This window comes from Lycium ferocissimum, unplaced genomic scaffold (genome assembly GCF_029784015.1).
Source record: "Lycium ferocissimum isolate CSIRO_LF1 unplaced genomic scaffold, AGI_CSIRO_Lferr_CH_V1 ctg18349, whole genome shotgun sequence".
Lineage (NCBI taxonomy): Eukaryota > Viridiplantae > Streptophyta > Magnoliopsida > Solanales > Solanaceae > Lycium > Lycium ferocissimum.
In genome coordinates this window covers 1-19,030 of record NW_026717755.1, presented here as the reverse complement: position 1 = coordinate 19,030, position 19,030 = coordinate 1, and the positions used below count along the sequence as shown (strand labels likewise).

At 35.0% G+C, this 19,030-nt stretch overlaps 2 protein-coding genes and 1 long non-coding RNA gene across 3 annotated transcripts; 2 read left to right on the top strand and 1 right to left on the bottom strand.

Moving 5' to 3' along the window:
* Nucleotides 1-3,705: 3,705 nt before the first annotated feature.
* On the top strand, nt 3,706-7,761 carry LOC132042841 (protein-L-isoaspartate O-methyltransferase 1-like). Its single transcript, XM_059433353.1, has 4 exons — nt 3,706-3,905; nt 5,111-5,381; nt 6,898-7,062; nt 7,350-7,761. The coding sequence occupies exons 1-4, from the start codon at nt 3,729-3,731 to the stop codon at nt 7,598-7,600; spliced, it is 864 nt and encodes a 287-aa protein (XP_059289336.1). The 5' UTR covers nt 3,706-3,728; the 3' UTR covers nt 7,601-7,761.
* Nucleotides 7,762-8,452: 691 nt separating this feature from the next.
* On the top strand, nt 8,453-8,678 carry LOC132042843 (uncharacterized). Its single transcript, XR_009411599.1, has 2 exons — nt 8,453-8,607; nt 8,649-8,678. It is a non-coding gene; the product is annotated as an uncharacterized LOC132042843 (long non-coding RNA).
* On the bottom strand, nt 8,594-12,993 carry LOC132042842 (28 kDa ribonucleoprotein, chloroplastic-like). Its single transcript, XM_059433354.1, has 4 exons — nt 12,420-12,993; nt 12,216-12,317; nt 10,391-10,672; nt 8,594-8,777 (listed from the first exon to the last, which is right to left on the bottom strand). The coding sequence occupies exons 1-4, from the start codon at nt 12,861-12,863 to the stop codon at nt 8,712-8,714; spliced, it is 894 nt and encodes a 297-aa protein (XP_059289337.1). The 5' UTR covers nt 12,864-12,993; the 3' UTR covers nt 8,594-8,711.
* Between the last annotated feature and the right edge of the window lie 6,037 nt (nt 12,994-19,030).

Genomic DNA, 19,030 nt, shown 5'->3' with positions numbered 1-19,030 from the left:
AAATATGTGTGTGGGTGTTTGTGTGAAAAGAAAAATAATCAGCCAGAAGTAGTAGAGGAAATAGTCATGATAAGACAAAAGACTAAAAGATTCGTTGAACAAAAGCAACGGCTAGAAGACATCTGCAGAAAAAGAGAGCTTTATTAAAAGTAACTTTAATAAAAGCGATCCTGACGATAAATGGACGGATCGGCTAGCGGACAAGTAAATAAAGTTTTCTTTTGATAAAGTTCACGTGACGATGGGGCTCAAAGAGCACTTGCCGATTTGAATTCAAAAGATTCTTCAACATTTTGAAATCACGGAGTTGAAGTCCTGTAAAATACGCCTATAAATAGCGACATTTGTGGAGAAGCAAAGACACCACCAACAAGAGCACCAATCACCTCTCTCTGAAAACTTCCATATTCCCCTTCTCTTTCATCAAATGCTCCAATCCTTGCCCGGCCAAAAACACATGTAATATAAACTCCTATTGTAAAATAGTATTAAGTTTTTAATCACTACCCCTAGTGTGAAGTAGTTTTTTGGGGTTCCCAGAAAAGAAACCTCTCTCCTTCTTCAAACCATGTAAGTTTATTTACTATATTTTAAACTAATCTCTCTATTATGTAAATTATTTTGTGATTATTATGTTTAAGTAATTACTTCCTTATCCTCATGAATTTGTTATTCTTAGTATATGTTATTCTCTTAACTTCTTAATAACCTCGATGGATTAATCTTGTAAATTCCTAGGTTTTAAAGAGGCGTTTTAATGTCCAAATGATAAAGGATGATGTTGGCGGTAGTTCTGGGGTGTGGTTAACGAAAATGGCTATTAAGAACAAAAGGTTAAGAGAAAGAGATGAACGGTATAACAAAATTAAATGCACGGACAAAGTCCCATTAAGATAAAAAAAAAAAATATATATATATATATATATATATATATATATATATAAGTTATTGTTCATTTTTTACTGTTAAAAAAAAATATTAAACTTGGGAGATAGACAGAAAATTAATTATAACTACATGATAAGAAGAAATATAGGAGTGAGGAAGTGAAGTAGGATTGTTAAAAATTTATTTAAAAACAACATTAATTTCCTGCTTTGTCCTTTGAACTTTTCTTATTGAAAGAACTTATTGAAAAATTTACTACCCCCCTTTAATATATATATATATATATATATATATATATATATATATATATATATATATATATATATATGATCTCTTATGGCCACTTACAAATTAAATAGAAGAAAATGACTTTTTCAGATCTCTTATGTGTAAAAGTGAAGATCTCTTTTAAAAAAGATATAAAAACTACAAACAAGTTTGTACTACAAGCATCAAACAACGAATTTAAATTATAGATAATATACATTTGATGGAAATTATTGGCTGTAGCATTTAAATGAAGCAAACTTGTCGAGATATTTATTAAGATTATTATTTTTCTCAAAAACATGAACATTTATATTTTGAACTGTTCCCATAGACAAGAGTAATCCAGACAACGCATATAGATCTACCGTCGAATATGTTTCACATAAATGTCGAAAATATAACTAATGGAATTTAGAAATGCAGCTTAATTGTAATGTTTCATCTTACGATTCATAGTTCAAATGGTCACTCAATTTTTATTTTGTTGCATTAGAGTCACTAAACTATTTCTTGTAATGAAATGTCACTCAATTTTATCTAAGTATCACAAAGGCCACATAACATTTTTTCGTAACTAAGAATCACTCAACTTTACCTAGATCATGTTTGAATTGTCTTATTTTAGGTGTTTTTAAGTTAAAAGAGCTTTTAAGCCCCTTTATAGTGTTTGAGTAAGATAGAAAAGTGCTTTCAAGCTAAAATAACAATAATTATTCAAAAGATATAAGCTAGGATTCTTATTAACTTAATTATGACTTATAAGCCATAAGTTGTGAGCCCATCCAAATGCTCTAAGTAATGTATCGTAGAAAACAATTATGTGTTTTCTCATAGTGGATTTATATGCATTACGTAAAGTTGGGTCACTTTTTAGTACAAAAAAATATGTGAATTTTGTGATGCTTAAGTAAGTTGAACGATTTTTCTTGTTACAAAATATATTTTATGAGCTTATCACTCACCTACGCTCTTGTAGCATGCCCCTCCTTCGGGTAATACGGTGTAATATGCGAAGCAGCTGAGCCAACTTTTGTGCAATAAAGTAAAAATTGAGTGAGATTAATGAAATGAACCCTTCAAAATATAACTAAAGGATCTCTCTTTTTTATTCATGAGTCCATCTCTCTCCAAATAAATTATATAAAAAGAATAGTTTCTCGATCCGAGACTCATCTAGAAGTATATATTGTCGGAAGAGAGTAATCCTAATTAAGTAATTACATCACTTGAGGAAGTTTTTAACAATATTCGTGGCAACTTTGTACAGTACGTAACAAATGAATCCATTTTCAACTGATCATTGTATATGTTGTTTCAAAAATAAACAAAGGATAAAAGATTTTGTAAGGATGTGTTTGGTAGTGTTGTTTGTTTCATTATTCTCTAGAAAAACCTCTTATATATGATGACAAGAAGATGGAAAAAGTTCAGTAAGAAATACTCCTATGAAGAAAGAGTATGTATCATGTGGAGTATTGGCTTTCTGAAGGGATTTTGGAATATGAATCCTCAATTTTTAACTTTAATAAATGTACGAAAGAAAAACCAGCTGTTCAAGTTTCCAAGATTCTTTTGGTCGCATTCCAGGAACCGGATTTCCAAGATATGCCTCCAACTTTGCCGAGAAATGAATAGATTAACTTTTACCGGGTTCTGCAACAAACATTATATAATACTATAAGCTTTGGCACAAATTAGAGACATTAAAATAAAATGGGTCCATGTAAAACAGAATATATATTTTTTGCTCATAACTAGTTTTAACTTGGGGCTTGATTGATTAATTGATACCTTATTTCTTTTGAATAATCAAAAGGTGGTTCATCTAAATTCACATGACACTGACTTACAGTTCTCGAACTGCACATTTCAAGCTTCAGGAATTTTCGAACTTCAACACAATGTGCTGGAGTTATTGTATTGCATTTTTTTTTTCATGCTTTAGGTAGGAGTACTTTAGTGCAAATTTTATTGTTGAATTAAAAAGAGCTAAATGTTGAATAGTTTTGAAAAAAGAGTTAAATTTGGTTATTTGCTCATTTCTTCAAAGAAAATTGACCCATGGGGCTCTCAATAGGTTTTGGGCAATTTGCAGGATTGCCCTTCGCTGGGGTGGTCTTTAATTTTGCCCCTCAAAATGGTGGTCTTTAACTTTTACCCTTTAGGCAGAATTTGGGCCTTACAGACAGAATTTGCAAATTTTTGCCTTAAGGCTCAAATTCTGTGGGAAGATTTGCGAAATTCTGCCTTGCATTTTTTTTTTTTTTTACTGAGTTAGGTTTCAAACCCACAACCTCGGTGTATTAGGCGAAGGACAAAACTTAAAGACCACCAATTTGAAGGACAAAAATTAAAGACCACCCCAAATGAAAGCCAATCCACGCCAAAAAAAGCTAGGCTTTGGGTGGACAAAAAATGGGCCAGACAAAGCCCACCAAGATAGGTAAGGCCCACTTTATTTGAAGGCCCAATAAGAAGAAAAATGGAGAAAGACACGTGGGAAGAGAAGAGTAAAGAAAGAGGTAGAAGATGCTTGATTAAAGGATGGACAAGTCACGAAGTGGTGAATAATGCCGTCTTCAATATCCTTACATTGTGTGTCAGTAGCTATAGCGTATGGTTTCCGCTACCGTGCGCCTTTAAAGCACACTTACTCTTTATTCTACGCTCATCCACTCCAACCCCTCAAATATCCCCTCTTCTCTTCATCCTTCTTCACGGGAAACTCTCTCTTCTCTCGAATGGAGGTACTCTTTCTTTCTTTTCTTTTTACATTAATTGTTTTGTTTTAATTTACTGGTTTGAAATGATCGTTTATTTCGTGATAATACTCTGTTGTGATTGTAAATTTCCCAACAGTGAATTGAAAAACAAAATTACTAGTAACGGAAAAGTTCTAGTGACTGGAATAGCAAGAATTACAAGGGACCTGGTTCGGATGATTAATTTCTTCTGGAAATATTCTTTAGAAGTGTCTGGAAACATTTCGAGTGCTAATTTACAGGATACATCACCAGTTCACCACATCACTGTAGTATATCGTTTCGGTGTTAGCGAATTTTTCCAATTTGTTGTGATATGGAAACCCTAACTTAGAGAAGTACATAAGGTTAATGGTTGTTTGTTCTCCCCCTCAAGTTGTAAACTGTCCTGAGATCAAAATAGTATCCAATAAGCTGATATGCCATATGCATTCTTTTCCTTTCCCTTTAAGCTCCCGTTTGGACATAGATTTTCAACCCCCCAAAAAAAAAAACTGAAACCATTGTTTGTTTATGAAATTTGATCAGTTTTTGAAAATTTATCTTCAAAAAGTTTTCAAATTCCAAAAAATGGGTCCACTCACGAAACTTCAAATTTTTCAAGTAAAATGCATGTCCAAACACAGCTTCAAGTTGCAAAAACTACTTTTCAACACAACTTCAAAAGCTCATTTTTCCAAGTTTCGACTAAATCTATTGCCAAACGCTAGCTAAGAAAAAAGGGAGTTACTTGGTACCTATGGTGGTGGGAGGTAACAGGGTACGATGGAGTAGTCAAACTGCACGCAGTCAATAGTTGGACAAGCCTCACATCCTTTTGGCTATTATATTGTATTATATTGTACGAGTGTTCCTTCATAAGAGGTGCAACCTAAAGAATGGCCTGGGAGAGATAGCAGAATTTCTTTCAATTAAGTTTTCATTTCAAGCTTCAGTGCAAAAGTGAACAGAAAGGGAAGATTGGGTATCTGGATAACTAGTTATTTGCCAAACTCTTGGAATTCTGGCAAGCAACTCTTCCTGATACATTATCTGATCTCTACCTCTATGAATAAAATCTTACATCATCTATTATTGTTTTGCCGCATAATTCAATTGTTTTGACTGCTGTGCATGTCAACATTGAGCAGGTCAACAGATGGGCTTATTTGTTATCTCTTACTTCAATCTTGTTTTATGTTTGTCAACAGCAATTTTGGAGCGGCAGTGGCGTTAACAGAAACAAGGGAATGATTAAGCAGTTGCAAAGATATGGAGTAATAAAGTCACAGAAAGTAACAGAAATAATGGAAGCTGTAGATAGGGGTTTGTTTGTACCTGAGGGTACTCCTGCTTACGTTGATAGCCCCATGAGTATAGGTTACAATGCCACTATCTCAGCACCTCATATGCATGCTATGTGTCTTGAATTATTGGAGGACAGGTTGCAGCCTGGTATGCATGCTCTGGATGTCGGTTCAGGTGATTGTCTGACGAGCTCACTCATTTTTGCAAACTATTTGGGGGATATCATTAGTTCTTTTAAAAGAGTATATAGGTGTCAAAAAGCACAGATAGAGCCAGCAGAAGCCTGGGATACCCTTCATTTTGTGCAAATAATACGAGGTTCCATGTTAATAACTCAATAAAAACTCTTAGAGGATAGCAATTCAGAAACACTTATTTATTAGTTTTAAATATAGCCGATAGAGTTCCTTTGGTCCAATTTGGGACCTTAGGATACATTTCAACTCTTATCAGGAAAACATTCAGCTGTCCAGGTTATGATTGAATTGTGCTTTACCGGGAATAAATGAGACGCTGTTTCTAAAGCTCCCTAAGGGGTCATTCTCATAACTTGCTTGTTTTTTCATGTGGGTAGATAATCAGAAATGACATTGGTGCATGCACTCGGTAAGACATTAATAGCAGCTTGTTGGTTCTCAATATTCAGGACCCGATTGTTTCTGTATTCCTGAGATGTCAATAACTTTTGTTGCTTGACCATGTGTCAACACCATCAGTGGATTGACAAAGTGACATTTTTCCTGTGCAACTTTCTCCTTTCATTTTCCAAGTTCCTTGTATATTATGGTTGCTTGTCAGACCGATGCCATTTAGCAGTGAGCATAACACTTTGGTGTAGGATCAACTCTACACTTGTGCTATGAGCTCCATGGATCTCAATGTTAAAATAACTTGTAATCCTGTGTTGAAATATAAGTTTCAGTAGAATGTTAAAATAACTTGTAATCCTGTGTTGAAATATAAGTTTCAGTAGAATGTTAAAATGATTGGTCTCTGTCAAAAAATTTTGGATGATTGGCCTGTCCAAGGTGAAGTTAATAGCTTGTCTTAGTTTGGTGTATAAATTTCATGGTAGGATAAAATGTTGGGTATATGATGGGTTGGGTTTTTTAGACAGAAGTGAAAGAATCAAATCTAGGGTCTGGTTACCGGAAGAGGATAATGTTATTGAGGTAAAAATTATTGGTAGTGGTGACTGACAGGTTGAACGGTCTTCCTTTGTTTCTGAATTTTTCTGAATGAAGAGTTGGTCTTTCTGTACATCTTTTTTTTGGATAAGTGTTTCCTGTATTAACTATAAGTGAATATTTCATTTACCATGAGGAGGTTTGTTCAAAGGTTGTTTTTATCTCACTAGTATAAATGTTCTCTGTAACCATAGTTCTTAGTTCCTAATTGGAATTTTGGAGAGGGAACTCAAAAAATTAATCACGTGTGCAGTTAGGAAGATTTGAAACTTTCATGCCATTGTTACTTGATGGATATTTATTTTCTCTTATGGAAAATGTTAGGAGATACTGATAAGCTTTTAGAATATATTCTTGTTGGGTTGTAAGCAATGAATTCATATCTATTCGAATTGAGGTAATTTGATTGTTTGAATGAAGGATGACCATTTCCCATCAAAGCTAATTCTGCTGCAGCAGTCAGTTTCTTAATAGCTTTTTTTTTTTTTTTTTTCCCCATGTAGGGACCGGGTATCTCACAGCATGTTTTGCTCTGATGGTTGGACCACAAGGTCGAGCTGTTGGTGTAGAACATATACCAGAGTTGGTTGCATGGTCGATCAAGAATGTTGAAAAAAGTGCAGCAGCTCCTTTGTTAAAAGAAGGGTCCCTCTCATTGCATGTTGGTGGTATGTTTTTATAGCATTTTCATATTGTTTGTTCAGGAACTTATTGATTAGGTCATAGAGATTCGTATTTTAAGTAATTTGGAATTGTATACGTTTCTGTTTGCTGATCAACACCAAATAACTCTCAGCAAAGATAGCACTAGGAGACATTCGACAGACCAAAGTAGTTGTGTTCATAGATGGTTATTTAATGTAATTTCTTTTTCCAGTCTGCCATGCCCCCGCCATGGGTCTTTTCTTTAGTGTGTTGACAAATGAGTGTTTTTTGGTGACTTGCATCATTGCAGACGGGAGGAAGGGTTGGCCGGAGCACGCACCATATGATGCTATTCACGTTGGAGCAGCTGCAGCTGATGTTCCACAGGATCTCATCGACCAGTTAAAGCCTGGGGGAAGGATGGTGATTCCAGTGGGTACTTTTTTCCAAGACCTCAAGGTTATAGACAAGAAATTGGATGGTTCAATAAGCGTTCGAAGTGAGACTTCTGTCCGTTATGTTCCACTGACTAGTCGAGAAGCGCAGATAAAGGGCACATAAAGCTTGTTGTGTCTGGTGATATGGTAGTCTTGGTTCTCCACTTATAATAACTAGCTTTTGTTTTCTTGATACTCCAGTTTGATGTTTTGTACAGCTTCACCTCTTAGCCTGTAAAGAAAGAATGAACGATATAAATGGTTCTTTATTTAATTGCATGTAAACTCTCTCCTGTTGAACCTCTACAAACTATTGCCTCTCTCTTCCTTCTGATCTGTGGGTTGATCTGGCTGTCGATAGTGTCTTTCTTGGCTAGCAAAAGGAATCGGTTGGTTACATGTGGTATTGGAGATAATACTGATATTGAGTTTAATGTTAGGAATGCAACATTTGATTGCTAAATTTAATCCCAGCAATGCATGCGCGCATAGATCTCAATTTTCAGTCTTTAGATTTGCTTGGCCAGCCTTATTTATCACTCGAGGATCATATTTATACGTACATTTGAGCCAGATAGTTAAATAAGGGCATTTCTTTAATACGTTGTTGTGGATAGTGGATTGAGACTGGGTTAGCTGTTCAAATGTGATTCAAAAGTAGGATAAATATGCAATAAGTACTCAAATTTCGATTCTTACGAAAGCTTGGTCGGGAGAGTAGTAAATTTTTTATATCAAATTCCGTTTCTTGTGATAGTAACACATTCCAACTAGTTTAATTAGAAGATCAAATACCTCAACCGTAATAAGGCTTCCAATGCGATTTCTGGTTTCTGATCAAATCACCAGTAAGGTAATTTACAACGCTTTTCTATTTTGCAAATGATATATTATACCCATATAATATTTGACGACTAGCTTAATTAGGACACCAAAATCTCCTGACCATAATACAGCTCTAAATAATTTTTTTTTGCAACTAAATGTCCGAATAAGCTTTACCAACACCAAGGTTTAAAGCTAGCGGCAAATCAGTACCACAAATAGAATCCAAAATCTTAAAAACATTCAATCCTCCAAAGGACAAGCAAAACAAAAAGAATTAAGAAAAAAAGAGAAAAAGAAGTTGCCGTGCCTATATAAGTACTCAAATATAAAAACATACAAGAAAGAGAGCTAAATTAAAGACGTTCAATGAAAATCTGGTCAATTAACAAACAAATGTATGATCAAAATCAATACATGTTGCGCCTAGGTCTTTCTTCAGCAGCATTTACCCTGATTGTCCTCCCATCCAAATTCTGAAATACACCAACGAAGAGAAACTTAGCTTCAAGACCAAAGATCTCAAAAGAAAATATATCCTGAAAGTGAATCCATCAATGAAAATAACCAACAACCAAGCAACTAACTGTTCAGCGTCTGTATTACACAGATAACTCACATAGAGGTCATATGGTCAGCGAACAAGTCACATCAGGAATCATAGTACTTAAAATTATAATAAAGTTAATAATCATCATTGTATATTTGCATTTCTTATCGGAGTAGTTAATCATATCAAAATTTGAATATACCAATCCAGTTGTCATCACCATGAACAGATCCACAAATATGAAACTGATATATAATATTCCTTTGCTTAGGTTTCAGTGCTAAAACTTCCACCGCTAAGGTGATTGGTGTGGTAAGGCATGCAACTTCTCTTTCCAAAGAAGAATGCCACCCGAGCTACTTTGAAGTAAAGCCCTCCAGGTTAACTATAAGGTAAAGTTCTCCCAGGGTCAAAGAATTGCTTTCTTCCAATTTTAAAGGCAATACCAGTGTATAACGAGAATTATTAGAAACTAAGATGAGATGACAAGAAATAGTTAACTGAGTAATACTATAACAACCATTTTAGTCATTTACACTCTTACACTCTTACACATGTTTTGCTAACATGTGCAGTCTAACAAAAAAAGGGGGAAGTACGAACTAACTATGCGGGGGTTGTTATTATGGATACCAAAAATGACAATCAAACACTAGACATTAATGCAAAATTCAGTACAGTTAATTTCGAGTGATGCAGTAATCAAATGATACCAGTGTACTAATCTTATCTAGACTCAACGCCTTAATTTCTTTTTTTCTTTCTTTTTTTTTTTTTTTTTTTTTTTTTTTTTGGGATTACTGTGGTGTCTGAGCCAGCTTGTGCACACCTTCGACTGATTCCAGGTGATACCTGCCACCTCCCACCAGTAACAGGTACCAGGTAACTCTGTCCGCCAAGGCTAGGACAGGTGGGAAGAAATGACCTAGTGTTTTTTGGCTGTGCTAGAATTCAAATTTTATTTTTTCTTTTTGTTGGGGTGTGATAATAGTGACTCTAGACATCATCCATATATCAAGATGACACCAACTACCAATTTGAACTTGGTCTCTTCCCACAGAATACAATATCTATTAGATATTAAATGCACAAACACAGATTTAAAACTATACTCCCACATTTGAATAGAGCATGTATAGCTTGTCTACTCATGTACAATGCCAATTATATATAAAATAAGCACACAAAGACTGCACACAATGACAGATAAATTAATGAGTTAGAACTCTACAAAGTTCAGATTTGGTTTCATTATCAGTATGGAAGCACATGTTGGTAACTCTTTATGTCCTCTTATACGATTCGGAATATAGGGATGTCAAAATCAGGATTAATATCTAGTAAGTTAGAGATTAGAGAAATCCAATCAAAATTCTAAAGTTAAAAAAATGATCTATCAATAAAAATCTAGAAAAGAGATTTAACTTTTTTCTTTTTCATATTAGTGGTTAAAGGTGTCAAAGACCAAAGGCCTCATGAGATGATCAATTAATATCACGCATATGTGTGTTCGAGTGTCATAATCTGTGTGAACATTACCTGTCCATCAAGGTTGGCGATTGCTTCACTCATCTCAGCTTCACTTGACATTGTCACAAAACCAAAGCCTCGTGACCGTCCAGACTCTCTGTCATAAACCACTCGAGCACTTACTACTTTGCCATGTTCACTGAAGACTTGCTCAAGGCGTGCATCATCAATGTCCCATGGGATGTTGCCAACATAGATTCTGTAAGTAGGCTGAAATGTTCTAGGTGGACGTTCTGGCTGTTCACCTCTTCGAGCAGCTTTGTTGACTGTCAAGAGCCTTCCATTGAGATCCTACTCAAATAAAAAACGAAATGAGGAAAAGTTGCAACAGATAGTCCAGTAACATATAAAAGTATTCACGTTCGCACATCATAACCAGGAAATATCTGAATCGTATGACGGGCCTCTTCTCAAAGGACAGCTCAAGGGCATAGCACATGGGAATAGTTGTTATTGTTCTCTACAAACTTATAATTAACTTTTTAACGGGGTCTATACGCTATGGAGCGGAATTTGCTATGCCACTACATCAAATGTGTCATACAAGAATCTTATGGTAAAGTACTGATGCAGCCATACATATATGCTCCTTTCAGAAAGAGAAGAAAGGAACAGCCTTTATAGCAGGGGATTCACATGCAAACAGGGTTATATAAATAGTAAGTTGGTAAAAGGATAAGCCATCCCTTCCCTTTCTACTTCCTCTCTTGCTCATGCCTCTCCCTGGAAGGGTCGTAATGCAGAAGACACTCCTACTCTCTTGCTTCGCAGCTACTATGGAAGCCCCTTTACCTTCTCCCTAATTTCCAGAGGGAACAGCCTCTTGATTGGGACAAAATTTTAATCAATCAACTGTACCTACCAAAACTAGCTGGTGCGGCTGCACCCAACAGTGTCACCTAGTTGTCAATAAAGTGGGTAGACAACCATGAGATCTTAGGTTCAATTCCCAATGGAGACAAAACACAAGGTGGTTTCTTCCCATCTATCCAAGCCTTGGTGGATCGAGTTACCCGGTACCTGTGCTTGTGCGAGACAGCAGCTACCCCGTGGAATTAGTCAAGGTGCGCCGAAGCTGGCCTGGACACAACGGTTATCCCAAAAAAAAATGGTGCAACTACATGAATCTTCTATAATCATTATTAGGGATAGGCAGCTAATCAAGAGTCAAAACTCTCTACACATGCTATCAACATAAGAAGCAAACCAGGAAAGTGGAAGGAAGCAAATCAGCCAACAAGCTCAGCTCCTTTCTTCAGTAGTGAGCTCAGAATATTTTGATTTCTGTTCATGTACAAGTTAACTAATAACAAATAAAAATTTTACTCTCGGAAATTATGTCATAAAATCATACACAACAATTTCTCAGCAACCTTATTAGATGGATATCAAAATCATCCTTCCTTTTGAAAACTCACCTTCTACTGAAATACTTGTCTCTTTAACATTTTCCCTGGATATTTAAGTTTCATTGATATTTTAAGAACAATTTGATAAAGTAAAAGAGCATTTCCTCACATTGTACATGATATTAGAGAATCAAAACAATTTAGAGGCAAAAGGATTCTTGAGCCTCCATTGAACTTACAAATACAAAGTTAACCTACATAGATTCTTAGTAGCACTACCAGTCAGACAAAATAGGGAGGGGTTCTTATTTGCAGCAACAAAAAGAATAAAAGTTTCAAATTTAATAGAAAGCATCTTCAAGCCCAATTTTTTACAACAAACTCCACAGATTCAACATAACTGTTCTTTTGCCTGCTTTCAATTGAAAAAAACTTAGACAATAACTGCAAATCCATCAAATAAAGGGAACGGTTTTGTAACTCACATAACGGTTTAACAACACCACAGCTTTCTCAGCTTCTTCGACAGTGCTCATCGTAACAAACCCGAATCCACGGCTCCTATCAGTCTCCCTATTGTAAATAACCTGCAAAAACAAGAATTCAGTTCCACATAAAACATAAAGCTCTAAATTTTCTTTTTTAACAAAAAAGGTCCAAACTTGTCAACACAATTCACCCATTATTACCTCAGCAATCTCAACAACACCAGCCTGTTGGAAAAGCTGAGCCAACCCCTCACTATCAATCTCATAAGGTAAATTCCCAACAAACAATTTAGCATCCTCAGAAGGTTCTTGATACTCCTCAACCTCACCTTCATCATCAACAACAACTTCTTCTTGTTCACCGCCACCTTCAAAATCCAAACTAAAAGATTCCCCACTTTGTTCTTGGTCATCAAGAACAATGGGGCTGTCATCTTCTTGAACAGAAACAAAAGTTGGGAATTTTGTGGTGTTCTTTTTAAGGGATAATGAAGGGGAGAATGAGGAAGAAAGGGAGATAGGTTTTAATGGGGTGGAAAGAAAAGAAAGGGATTTGGTGGTGGTGAAGAAAGGAGGGAGAGAGATAAGGCAACCATTGGTTGCCATGGATAAAGTCTTGGTTAAGGGTTTGGTAACACAAGACATAGTTGGTGTATGGTGTGTTATCTACTCTCTAGGGTATTGAGTGAAGAAGCAAAGGGGAAAGAGAAGGGTTTATGAGGAGGAAAGAGGATAAGGGTAGAGTAGAGAGCAGAGATTTTGAAACCGGCTAATGGTCCTACTTCTTTTGATGATATTACCAAGATTTTATGTAGGCCTTTCCACAAGCCCTTTGGCCATGGGAATTTCTCACTTTTTTCGAAAAATTATTTTACTTTATTTGAAAATTAGTGGGCGTTTAGCCATAAAAATTATTCACTTTTTTCAAAAAAAAAAATCACTTTTTTTACTTTTAGCATTTGGCCATAAAAATTATTCACTTTTTTTTTGGAGTTGTATTTCAGAATACTGAAAATAAGAAAAACTTATTTTTCAAAAAAATTCAACTTTTTTCACTTTTTTACACTACATTTCACCAAAAACTATAATTTCAAAAACTATGGTCAAGCACAACTCCAACTCCAACTTCAAAAATTCCAAAAAAAGTGAAAACGTTTTAATACTTGGCCATGAAACTTTGTTTTTACTTTTGTCATTTTTTTCACTTTTAATACATTCAAACAATGAAATAAAACACAACTCCAACTTTAAAATTCCAAATTGAAAAATATTTGATTTTCATGGCCAAACGCCTACTAAGTTTTGTGGAAAAATTCACAAGTAGCCATTTTTCAGTCATTTCACTCTTCCAAAATTTCAAATTCCATAAAAGAAATTCTATACTCATTGTCTCGGTAGGGTTTACAACAAGAACGTACGTAGTGAAATCCCACAATGTGGGGTCTGGGGAGGGTAGGATAGGATGTACGCATATCTTACCCCTATTTTGGAATGTAGGGAGACTGTTTCCGAAAGACCCCCGGTTCAAGAGAAAGCATGGCGAAAAAAAATATCAGATAAGGACAAGCAATTCAAAGCATTATGAAAATGAAAATAATGAAAGTGAAAAAATCATGATAAAATAATCTGGAAAAAAGGAGCAAGAGCTACCACAGATAAATAAGATAATCGAAGTACAAGAAACAACATATAGTAGCATAAATCAAAGGACAAGAAACTATAGAGCAAAATTGCGAATACTAGTACAAAACAGATAGGCGGGACCACCGACTAGCCTTCCACTCCAATATGGATCCTTCATAACCTCCTATCTAAGGTCATTGTCTGGATTTGGGTGATTTCATATTTTGATTTCAAATCAATATTTGTTTATGAAATCTACACAAAATTTAATTTTAACTTCAAATTATGATTTCAAATTTCAAATTCTCCAACAAGTTTGGAATTCCAAATTGTGATTTCAAATTTTTTAAATGTAAAACTTGACCTATAAGTTTATATTTTGTAAAAGAAGATCCATCATTTTATATCTTGTAAAATAAGACTCATGCTCGAGAGATTGCATGTATCATGTGAAAGAATTATATTAAAGAATAGCTATTTACTTCTATTGTTGATTTTTTGAACCAAAGGCAACTTTGTAAAACTATGTGTATTTGAAAGTTTGTAGTAGCATGTAATCGCGAGCATTTATTTATAAAAGGAATATAGAGATGTGTAATTTATTAATGTAGCGCCTTAAGATATTCATGTACTCCGTTGTTTATGAATTATGATTTACTTATTTGGTAAGATTATATAAGAGTTGACAAATTGTGGAATTTTCTATCTAGGAAAAAAATACAACTTAAGAATCCAAACTGCATGTCCAAACAAAATTTCAACTTCACGTCATCCTGATTTCAAATCATGTCAAAGGACTATTATAGTTTCAAATTTCAAAAGTGAGTAAAATTTTCTTGTAAAATTTGAAACTTCAGAACATTAAGGACCCATTTGGCCATGAGAATTATTTACTTTTTTTCGGATTTTTTTTTCACTTTTTCACTTTTTGGTGTTTGGTCATAACAATACGAAATACAACTTGCCCCAAAACATTATTTTTCACTTTTTCCACTTTTTCCATTTTATGTTTTGGACCTTACTTTTGTTTTTTTTGTTTTCAATTTTTAGCCAAAAAGTTTTTATGTTGCTCAATTTTCACGCTAAAAGTTCATACAACTTTTTTCGCTGGTCAGAAGCAACTTATGTTGCTCAGTTGTTCTCTACTCTAACAAACATTGAACATCATGTGCTAAAAAAAAGAAAGAAGCAGGTGGAAATTTCTCCAACAAAACCATCAGTCTTGAGCGCTCCATAAGCGAAAAATTTGAGTATAGTTGCTATATTTTCCGCACTAGTTATGTTTATTAATTGCTTTGGGTGCTTTTGTTAGTTTTTAGAAATTGAGTGTACAAATCATATTTCATCTTTTTTAAGAAAAAGTACATTTCAACACCAAATATTATTTGCAAAAACTAATGCCAAACATAACTCCAATTCCAACTTCAACTTCAAAAATTTCAAAAAAAGTGAAATATTTTTACCTTTTTTCTTTCCCCAATATCGATAAAGATTGGAGTTCAATTGAGACTAGGGCACTCGAAAGATGCTTTGAGATAAACATGGGAGGCTGTTATTTCACAAGACTTAAGCCTCGATTATTCTTTGTTTTATTTATGCTCCACTTATGAGCAGTGCTTTAAAAGGTAAAATTGAATCTCACTTGAGAGTAGGACACTGGAAAGATGCTTTGAAATAAGGGAGCAGTGCTTTGAAAGATTTTTTAAAGGTAATAACGACCTAATTCACCCCTCTTGCATAGTAATGGTGCCTAAATCAACAAAGTGCATTTCAAAGCTACAGCCTCAAGGATCCTTGATTGACAGTTAAAAACAGCCATCATAACCCTGTATATCTTGGATTTGCACTGCATGTACACATATCAATCCCCATGAAATTATATATAAGCCTCTGTTTTTTTTTTTAAGAAAAAGAAATTAAAAAGAGAGAATACAAATTACAGAGAATAAATAAATTATGTCCACTTCCAAAGAGACTTAATAGACAACAGCAATCTCCCTAGTATCACAATCACCTTCAAGTTGAATAATTAGCAGTCCATCTTCAGTGTTATAATTGAATTTTGTTTCCTCACCATTCACTGTACAGTAGCTTTGTTTTGAGCTAGAATAGGCTCCAACTCGGCCACAGCCTCGTGTTTTAATTTGTATCTTGCATCCTGATGGATGCTGGCTGCAAAGAAGACCCTCAATGTACCCACCAGAGTTGTACATAACAATCAATAAAAAGGAGCAAAATGATGACAATTATAAACCTGTACATATGACCTTCATTTGATATTGGAATTGTCCAAAACCTCAAATACACTGCAGAATGTTGACATACCTTCACTGGAGAGATGGTAAATACTTCACAACCAAGCGTACTTAACGAGACTTGGATTTTCCCTTCTTTTGGAAATCTAGAAAGAGAACCTAACAACAACTCAATGAGATTAGCTAAGTGGCGAGTTACAGAAATTTTGCTTTTCAAAACAGAATAAATTTTGTAAGGACACAAAAGCTGGAATACTAAAAGTTATCATTAGACTACCCGAGTTAAATGCATAGATAGCACAATCCCCATTCTAATCTTCAACAGCAATATCCTCAATAGAGTCAACGTCAAGAGGGATGATATGGCCAGTGATGGTTACAGGCTTAAGGATGTTCTCTGATCCTTCCTTCAATGGCCAATTTCCAGCTCCTTGACAGTTAAAAGCACCAATTGCACCAGTTAACTTATTTAAATTCCAAATTTTCAATAAGCTGCATTAGATGAAGGTAAATACTCATTAGACGTTGCAGTTTCAATATTTCAGCTATAAAAGGTCCTCTCTCCCAATCCACTAAGAAGTACTTGACCGCAAAAACTAGGTGAATGGAGCAAAAACTAGGTGAATGGATCTTACTTTTTCTCATCCATGACTGGATCTATAAATAAGCAGTCTCGCGTTGGCCGCCCAGCACATCTAGCTCTTAGGATTGAGCTATCAGGCAAAACTAGCTTTATAAGTAGTTCAAAATCATGGTGATCTGGCTCGTCACTGCAGAATTTGTCACAACAATCAAATTGCAATAAGATTTCTTTTAAATAGTAATGCGTAAAATTCTGGACATAGATAAGAATGTTGTACTGCATGGTGTAGTAGGACCTCTCACCTAACATATACTGCAGACCCACTTAATGCTCTTGCAGTAACATAGAATTTAGCTGTGACGTGCTTGCTCTAACATAAACATAATAGTTAGCTCTTCTAAGCTCAAGCCTTTTCTTTTGTGATCAAACAAATGTCTCCTAAGCTAAAGTTTTTTCTGTAATAAAACACGGAAGTATGGCTGGCAAAATGGTAGAAGAAAACAAGTAACCATCCAATCCGACCCATTAAATATGGGTTGGATAACAAACCAGTTAAAAATGGATTAGTTATAGATATTATCCGTACTCTCCACTAAAAAATGGATATCAAGTAATCTAGATGGACAATATGGATATCTATATTATGAATACCCATTTGTTTGCTTGTTATTTTTCATGACTTCTTGCTTTCTGGGAGTACAAGCTTATTTTGGCTTATAGCTTGTCTTCTCACCTAACTATTCCTGAAGCCATGGATAATATGGATATCCATATTATCCGTCGGTTACCAATTTGTTATCCGTTTTAAATATGGGCGGTTCAAATATTTTATCCATTTTGTTTAACCCGTTTTCGACCAGTCCATATCTGACCCAACCCATCCGCTTGCCACTCCTTATCAGCACTTTTCACTCACATTATACTGATGATACCTGTAACACCCCAAAATTTTCTTTTTTTGAAAGTAACACTTCAAATTTTTTTTTAGAAGAAAAAAATAATATTTTTTTTAGCTATGTTTCGGGTGATCTGACTTCGGGAAGTCGTAACCCCATCCGAATTTGGGAATTTAGGAAAACTCATAAAATGAAAGTTGTAGATAATTGAAATACCTTTCCAACCATATATTATGGGCTTATAGGTGACATCTGGATAAAAAGTTATGGACGTTTTAATGCAGAAAGGTCAAGCTGGACAGCAAAATTCGGCCCAACCCGATTCCAAGTCGGGTCAGGCCCAACTCCTTAGCCCATTAAGGGATATTTCAGCTCCCTTCTTCATTTCCAGACCAAGAAATGTCCAGAACCTCCTAGAGAAAGAGAGAGAAGAGAGTAGAGAGAAAAAAACCAAGATTTGATCAAAATCTGAGCTCCGAATCCCAAAGCCCGTGAAGAGAAAAGTGTAGTACGAGTTGTCATCGTCATTTTAAGCTAAATATTGACCTTTGGGAAGGATATTTTGTGGTTGAGCTACTGCTAAGGTATGTATAAGATTTATTTTATGTTATTAAAGTGTTTTTGGAGTTTTAACGGATTAGAAACTTAGAAAATAACATTATAAACTCGTTTGTCGCTTTATTGCAAATTTATGAATTGGGGGCTGTTTTGTTGGATTTAGATGGGTGGAATTAATGGAGTTATGATGTATAATAATAGTTGATGTTGTTATTGATGTTGTTGATAAGTTGTTGTTCTTGAATTTGGGAGAATAAAGTGTATGAAAATATTGTATACAAACCCGTTTTTGGATTGGACGTTGTTAGTGTTTTTAGCATAACTCCTTGTATACAGCCTCCGTTTTGAAGTGCTTCAAGATGTTCGGAAAGCTATTTTGTAGACCTAAAACTTTCATTAAGGCTGTAAAACCCAGTTTTGCCTTTAGCTACTGAAAAGGGTGATGAAGTGCAGGGGAGGTGCTGTCGCATTGCTTAACATTCTACATGGACTCGTTAGTATTTTGAGCATTCTTTTGTACAAAAATTGCCGTAGGGGTGATTCGAAATTGTGTGAGACCCTAAGACATATATATACAACTTTCATTGAGGACACAAAGTCCAGTTTTTCCATTTACCCTTCGAAATCGAGCAACAATACAAGATAGTAGCGCTGTCCTAATTTCGTTTTGATAGTTTGTCCGATTTTCGTTGATTTCGTGTTTAGTTGTCATGTGCTGGGACTTTGAACTTAAGTAGATATTTGATTGTGTATTTAAGGTATATATGCTCGTACAAGCTAAGAGGAATTATTTGACGAAGCGGACTTTCGTTGGTCTATGGCGTACGCATTTAACCTCGAGTCGCGGTAGAACTTGTCAGGTGGGTAAAACGCCGAGGTTTGTGTATAAACTTGAAC

Excerpts from the sequence above, each read along its gene's own strand:
- LOC132042841 (XM_059433353.1), top strand. The coding sequence starts at position 3,729 with ATGCCGTCTTCAATATCCTTACATTGTGTGTCAGTAGCTATAGCGTAT. Across the intron at positions 5,382-6,897 it reads TGCTCTGGATGTCGGTTCAG|GGACCGGGTATCTCACAGCA; the intron begins GTGATTGTCTGA and ends TTCCCCATGTAG. Across the intron at positions 7,063-7,349 it reads CCTCTCATTGCATGTTGGTG|ACGGGAGGAAGGGTTGGCCG; the intron begins GTATGTTTTTAT and ends GCATCATTGCAG.
- LOC132042842 (XM_059433354.1), bottom strand. The coding sequence starts at position 12,863 with ATGTCTTGTGTTACCAAACCCTTAACCAAGACTTTATCCATGGCAACC. Across the intron at positions 12,318-12,419 it reads GTGTTGTTGAGATTGCTGAG|GTTATTTACAATAGGGAGAC; the intron begins GTAATAATGGGT and ends TTGTTTTTGCAG. Across the intron at positions 10,673-12,215 it reads TGGTGTTGTTAAACCGTTAT|GATCTCAATGGAAGGCTCTT; the intron begins GTGAGTTACAAA and ends TTATTTGAGTAG.